Source organism: Rhagoletis pomonella, unplaced genomic scaffold, assembly GCF_013731165.1.
Source record: "Rhagoletis pomonella isolate Grant_MI unplaced genomic scaffold, Rhpom_1.0 Rhpom_scaffold_00006, whole genome shotgun sequence".
Classification (NCBI taxonomy): domain Eukaryota; kingdom Metazoa; phylum Arthropoda; class Insecta; order Diptera; family Tephritidae; genus Rhagoletis; species Rhagoletis pomonella.
The window spans coordinates 79,976,764-79,984,507 of record NW_023458560.1 but is presented as its reverse complement, the minus strand read 5'-3'; the positions used below and the strand labels follow the sequence as shown (position 1 = coordinate 79,984,507).

The 7,744-nt window shown below is 36.4% G+C and overlaps 1 protein-coding gene across 11 annotated transcripts in view; it reads right to left on the bottom strand.

The window, feature by feature from the left end:
- The window catches only part of LOC118741400 (GTPase-activating protein skywalker), a 223,776-nt gene that overhangs the window by 24,179 nt on the left and 191,853 nt on the right, over positions 1–7,744 (bottom strand). For all 11 annotated transcript variants that reach the window (XM_036473369.1, XM_036473359.1, XM_036473361.1 and 8 more), the window contains 2 exons: positions 6,965–7,167; positions 6,590–6,794 (listed from right to left, as the gene is read on the bottom strand). In XM_036473369.1, the coding sequence (XP_036329262.1) occupies positions 6,590–6,794; positions 6,965–7,167 (408 nt within the window). The remainder of the gene's footprint in view (positions 1–6,589; positions 6,795–6,964; positions 7,168–7,744) is intronic.

Here is a 7,744-nt window from a genome sequence, read left to right as displayed (position 1 = left end):
GACGATAAAACATCCCAAAGTATTCCTCTAGAATCCATTGAGCTTTCCTCAAGCTATTTTAAGCTCACTATTTTATTTTTATTTTACTTTTTATTTGGAAAAATTGTATCTTACATGAAAAATGCCATTTTAGAGGAAATTGTTCCTGACCAAGAGGACGCTTTTCATTGTACGAATAACTTAAGGATTTCCCTTCTTTATCGCGATTCACTACTTTTACAATATCAAAAAGGCATCAAGACAACTTTGGTACGATGTCCAAAAGACTGGATGCAAAATGTAGTGTTCTCACGACAGCCGGGTGTACAAAACTGGAACGACCCTGATTTATATCTGGTAAAGTGCTGACACTTCAGCAACATTTTCTAAAGCTCTTTTTGGGAATTTTTATGCTGTTACGACTAGAGCAACAACATACAAAATTTGGGAACTTGTTTATCTAAAATTCTTCATAATCAGAAATTCCACTTTTTCAACCTATTTATATTTTTTCAACATAAATATTTTGCATATTGGTACCACCTGTTTTCTTGAAAATCAAAGCAAAATTTTGCTTATTCTAAAGGCTGACCTGGGTTTAACGAAATTTTGGTCAAAATTTAAAAGGAACTTGCCTTAAAAGAATTTATGCAAGGAGTTTTTCTTAGATGGGATCTTCAATTATAGCTTTCAAGAAGATATTAACAGATTCCTCATTGAAATGTGACTCGATCGGCCGCTGTTGTAAGTTGTGGGCGTATCCATTACTAAATATGCAGTGATAAGTATCGCTCAGGTGTTCCCTTCCCCTACTCTGAGACCTGAAAGTCTTCTGAGACTACATAAGTAATACCGGCTTGAAGGTCATACCTAATATTGATGTCATTGTACTCATAGCATCGAGTAAGCTTCGTCAAACATGAAGCCAAACAAAACGATCAGTCTTGTGAACTGCTGACTGGGGTCTACTCGAAATAAAACTAATCCCGCCAAGACCAAAAAGTATATATTTCACTAGGAATCATAAGATACAGCCCTTTCAGCCACCATTTCCAAATAGAGTCGGCCACTTATAGTCGACGGAACCCTTTCAGGTAAGCCGAAAAGTCCAAATTCAGATAGGGGCAAACTGCATAGGTGTCCATGTTAACCAGTGAGCCTTAACCTCGCCCCAAGGCAAGGCTTTAAAAATTAACCCAACCAACATTTTTTGATCTTTGCGGCAGGTTTTAGGCCACCAGCAACGGAAGGACAGGACCTTGGATTCAGTCACTCGAAAACACTGCCACATTATACGTCCACGTGGACTGTATTATACCAGTCCAATCTTCTACTTTAAAAACTGTTTTTTCATGTCAAAAATCAGAAGAGAATCGAATGGGAAAATCCTGTAGACGTGGATCCAAGGTCTACTGGCATTCTTACTGATTTCTCAAACCTGAACAATAAGATTGATAGTGGAATGTGCTTGCGAAGAGCTCTCGCTGACCATCAGACCCTTCCGTTCCCTGGCAACTGTAGCGTATTCTAGGGTGCAGGCCTCTGAATCAGTAGCTTGTCGTAGAATTTTTGAATCAGCATCGCAATAGCTTCGCTCCATATGATTAATCAGTTATATACCAAGCCCTACATATTTAGCTGTCTAAGTACAACATATGTATGTATGTATGGACGTTGATAGCAACTTACCTTTCCACACATCCGAAGTGTTAATTGCTGTGACATGACAGTTTGATTATATTAGTGAAAATCAAAAATGTCAATATGCAAGTCCAAAGTGCCTTCCTTTATGTATGTATGTAAGTACATGTGTAAACATGTTGCAAAACGTATCCGAGTCTCGTTGTCACATCGTTGAACCAATTAACGTACGTAATTTAATTCAATTCTCCAGGCTAGTCAAAGGCAATTTTCACCATTAGCAAAGGGGATGGCTACTTGGCAGTCAGGCAGGCAGGCATGCGATCGAACAAGTTTTAGCAAGTTTTTTCATATGTACATAATTAAATTATGCTTTGCTCTCGCGAACAGAAAGCGAATCCGTACAAATAAACAAATTGATTGCAAGAAATTTTACAAAATTCGTCTCAGCACGTTGTAAGCGTGAATGCCCGCAATGTAATTGTAGTCGCATTTAAAACTCATTAAATTTTGAAAATACAAAAAAAAAATATAATCACAAGCAGACAATTTTTGATTTAAAAAGTTCTAAAGCCATAAATAACAGTCAACAGACGCGTAGCCCCGATCTTTTCTAGGCGAAATATTTCCGGTGTTTCACAAATACACACACACACACACACACACACACACACACACACACACACACACAACACATAATTGCAATGCACAAATCATTTGAGAAGATTTGTTAGAAATACATCTGTTCGTTATTGACAAAGCGTAAATAAAAATTCATACATACCCAGTACGGCATCGCTCAACCGATTTCCTCAGAAAAAGTAACTTATTTCTGCTTATATAGCAACTGACTTTAAATCTATATAAACATATAGTATGAGAAGGGATTTTTTGTCGAGGTCATCAGAACTGCACTGTTCGTTCGATTTTCAAAAATGAGAGGTCAAATTAAAGACCTTGGCCTTTACTTGTGCGATAAGGTTTATTTTATTATTTCAAGTTAAATTTTTTTTGAAATTTTTTTAAATTAAAAAACCACACTATGAGAGACCTCTCTTCACTCGGATCGCTTATTTATAACTCTGACTACCATTTGAATAATTTTTAGGTTTCCGAAAACTCAATTTTGGGCGTTTTAACCCCAAACCAAATTCTTACTCATTTTAAGAAGCAATTTGTGTCTTGGAAGTATAAAAAAGCATCTGTGAAGTGCAAAACGAAAGCGTATTCAAACGAAATATACTGACTTTCAAGGCCTTTAAGCCAAATGCATTTTAAGGTATGTAGTTGAAATCAAATGCAGAGTCGGATAACTGACTGCTTCCTAGGGCATCGCCATGTTAAATAAATACATAGTTCGTTTCAAGGAAGAAAATCAGATCTTCAATTAGTTGTGGTGGGTAAAAACTGGTTGAACATCAATATTTATACTAGTTTCTTTCCGTACTGGGTATGTACATTAGGGTGGTCCGGAAATGCATGAGCAAAAGGTAAGTCGGAATTTTATGCTCTCACCCCCTAAGATTGTTCTATGTATACCGAAAAAATAAACCCCATTTCAACAACGCTTTTATTTATTTAAAAAATCAAAAAATATTTAGAGGTCGCTCAAAGCGATCAAAGTTTTCCATGTATTTTATATTATTATTAACTTTTCGTAGAAATGGTATAGCATTTTTGAAAATCAATATTTTTCGATCAGAAAACTCTGTTTCTTTTCATGGGGACTCCCAATAATAATACTCAATTATTTAAAAAATTTTGCATAGTAACTATATTTTATATGTCCGCTAAAACCCCCAGAAAATGCTAGAAAAAGCAATGGGGGGATAAATTAAAAATCTGTAGTATTAAAAATGGTTAAATAAACAATTGAGTATGGTTATTGGAAGTCTTCTGAAGAGAACCAGAGTTTTCCGATCGAAAAATTTTGATTTTCAAATATTATATACCATATCTATGACTAGGTTTTTCCCCAATATAAAATACATGGAAAACTTTCGAGCGCTTTGAGCGACCTCTAAATATTTTTTGATTTCAAAATATAAAAAAATAGCATTAAAATTCCGACTTCACTTATTTTGGACCACCCTAATGTGCATACATATGAATGTATTGAGCGAAATAAAAACACTTGTACGAAATTGTGTTTTTTCTTGTTTTATTTTCGTTTTGCTGATATCTCGTTGTTGATTGAAATGCCTCTTTAATTGGCCAGCAGCAACATACATATAAACATAGCCGTGTACCGCTTGTCGTCTATCAACAAATAAGCCATCAAATATAAACACATATCTACACACACCTACAATCATACAAAGTCACATGAATGCTTTTATGATAACGAGACAACAACCGACGACGATCGACGATCTCAGCCTACAGCGGCCACAAGCAGCAAAAGCGCAGAAGCGAAGGGGCGCCAGTAATATGGGGGCGATTATTCTACATTTTACTGAACAACAAGGAGCCTCCGATAGTGGAGGTCAATCGGTTGCAGTTGTTGTTGTTGTTGCTCTCATTATCATATGCAATAGCGCGGAGCGAAGAATATGGTTCGCTAATCTCAGTTCAAATAAAGGCAGTTGTGGGATTACATATTTACTAAGTTACAAACAATGTGTAGCGAGTATGTGTGTGTGTGTGTTTGGCATTTAAGTTTTGTAAACAATGTAGTTGTATGCAATTATTGCTAATTAATAATAAGCAGTATAATCGCAAAAGTGTCACTGAAGCGCAGCAAGAAGGCACCACAAACGTCATGGAGCCGGAGTAGCAAATGGGTACATATATCACCCTTTGTTTAAAGGTTTAAATGCATATTGCAAATTTTAATGATGTGCCAATAAAAAACATTTAAGTGTTTGCTATTCAGTAAAACACACAAAAATGGCAGCGGAAAAATGTTTCTAATACAACTCAAGTGATAAGTAAATTAATACTGATTTTATATGAGAGAACAACAAAACGGGTCAGTATCGAGAAAATTTATCGAATTCAATTTCACAAGCTTTTCTGTTAGTGCTCAATAATCTATCTAGATGCACCGGGAGTAGAGTACCTAACAAATGTTACTTTTCTGATACGTTCTAATATATGGTATGTATTTACATAGGAGTAGATACCAAAAAGTAACATTTACATATGCAAATACATATCGTGTAACAGGGCTCTTATATACATATCCATACAATATACCAATGCATATACATTCTACAACTATGTATGTATGGGAAAACAATTTTGTCGATGGTGTTATTATCATTGTACACGGCTACACATGCGTACTCATAAATCCTACGTATTTCCCTCAGCTTTTTGCGCATCAAGCCAAGGAGAGTTCAAGCTTGCGAGCGTCAGGCATGTTGTTAAGTATGAGTATGATAGATACCTTTTGCTTAAGGGTTGATATGACGTTCGAGAAGGGAATTTTAATAAGTATGAATGCATATAAGTAGAACGAATTATGAATGGTGAGTGGGATATAGTCAGTTTGATCATACTCGCTGCGCTTCTCTGATACATACCTACATAACTATGCAAGACCTTCAAAATGGTTAACTACGCTATTCTGTTTTAGTACATCATCAAGTCCTCGCTTCCCCATCAGCATGAAGCGCTGGGGTGTCAGCTACCTACTAAACTACTCCGCCTCAGAGTGGATGATTGGGAAAAGCGACCCTCACTGGACTCACAACATCGATCTTCGAAGCTCGATTGGATGCCTCCCCGTGCCTCGTCCCATGACCACCTTCACGATGAGGCGGAAATGTGGGAGTCAAAACTTATTATATAACAAACCTCCTCAACCATAACCTAAGTTACAGAACGATACCACCACGCCATGTTAGGAGGCATCTCGGCATGTAGCTGAGCATGCGCAACATTCACCGCATCCCAAGCCTGACTTTGGCCATGCTGATGCAGTAGGCTGAACTCTTACGGAACCGCGATTGATCCGGAAATAGCAGACATATCCCTAGCCTGAGGAATGTTCCGAACAACACCACGAACCTCTCTGCACGCCCAATGAGCCCAACCATTTGCCACCTGAGACGATATGAGCCCAACCAAGGGTAGACGGGGAGGGCGAATGAATGACAGCCAATGCTGCTAAAACAACAAAAACAATTTTACCACAAAATCGATTTGACACTATTTATGAAAATGACGTTTGGCAAGCGTGATTGAAAAAACTTGAGGATCTTCGCTTTACAGAAGTTCGCTTAGGAGGAGCTAGACTGTAAAACAAATTTTCCTATACAACTTCCTTTCATACTGTGGGACTCTCTCTAATTCAAACAAATTATAAACAATTGATAAAACACACACCAAGGTTTAGATATAAAATACAAATACAAATATTTGTGTTTAAAAACCTAATACTGCCATCTTGGACGGAGTAAAAGTATAAAGAATAAGAGTAAACTTTAAGGCAAGTGATAAATATAAAACTGTAAACAGCGCTCAACTAACAGAATACATTTTTCCGGCCTTTAGACACACTGAATGTATCGTACAAACAAATCGTACAAACTAAATAGAGGAGAGTATTTTTAAACAGTTAAATATTTGTAATACTAATTTTAACGTTACGACCAAATAAACATCAACAGCCAAGAGCAGCTGTGCAAAATGCGCAGAAAACGTGAATTATACAAACAATTGGAATGGCAAACAGGAACATTTAATAACAGCAAACCAGAATGAAAAGGGGACAATTATAAACTACATTTATAAGTTAATAAATTAAGTAATCTCTCCCCGTTGATAATCAAAAGTAAAATAGAAAAGGTAAACATGTGAAGGGAACGGTAAAGCAAAAATTTCTCAATCTTTTAGTTTTGTAATGAGTAGGCATTTTGTTAAAAAAAAAAAAAACTTGTTGTCCAACTAAGAGGTTCTTTTACAAATTTGCATTATAAGCATCTGGCCACATTTTTTTTTTATATTTTTTTCTCGTACTCACCCGACATGAAATGCAACAGAATCGATGTAATCGGATACAATACTGGACTGTATGTAATATCTGGACAATCATAGCCTAATACATTCACAATACGATCGGCCACCGCGCGTCCGGTGCGAGTAAGGTGAAAGGTTAAACAGTGAGCGGGATCGACGAACGCGGGTAACATAATCGGTTTTTCAGATAGCTCTGTTGTGCCGAAGACCTGTAATGAAGCAGAAGAAAAATAAACCAAAAAGTGTATACTAGAACTGTATTGTTGTTACTTATAGAAATTAAGATGATAACGACCGACTATTTAAGTTGACTACTCAGGGTTAAGCAAGTCAAATGTTATTGAATTGAAATGCTCCCCCGCCCCCCCTACCCACTCACCTGATGCACCATGTCCCAGTAGAAACCATCCAACATATTCTGTTTCGTCTGATGTTGGGCGCATAGTGCTGGCCACAGTTGTGCACGTATGGGTGAGTTGATGGGCCATGAATTCTCACGCAGAATACTCTTCACCTCTCGCTTTTTGCCTTGCTGGAGTAGTTGTTGGATTTCGGTGAAAGAACGCAAGGCTGGTTCTTTGCCTTTAAGTAAACAAATAAATAATGTGGAATGCATTAATTAAATGTATGGCTAAATGTTTTTAATAATAAAAGCAACAAATATAAAGAGGCAGTAACGGACGCATCACTGAAGGAGGCCTGATACATGTTTTACATAATTTTTTTTTGCTGTTTTTTTTTTGCTATTTTTAACATAGAGAAAGTAATTTTTGTAGAATACATACATAAGTATTGCCTTTTCCATTTAACAGTTATTAACCTACGTACATACCTAGTAGGTATTATTGAATTTCAAGTACTTAAATAGATTTCCAAAATGTGACAATGTCAAAACATTCGAATTGATGCGATTAGAAATACTGAGCTAATAAGATGGGCGTTGTCGTGGATTTTTGGCAATGAATTTTTATTTAAAATAATTTGTATAAATAAGAACATACTTATATTGTCAATCCTTATCAATCAGATACTGGCATATACTCTTAAAAAATCAAACTATGACGATATTGCTGACGACAACTGGCAGAACCACGGACGTTTCAGTACTTTAATGACTCAGTACTTTAATGAAAGCGGTTATTTTTTTTTTTTTTTTTTT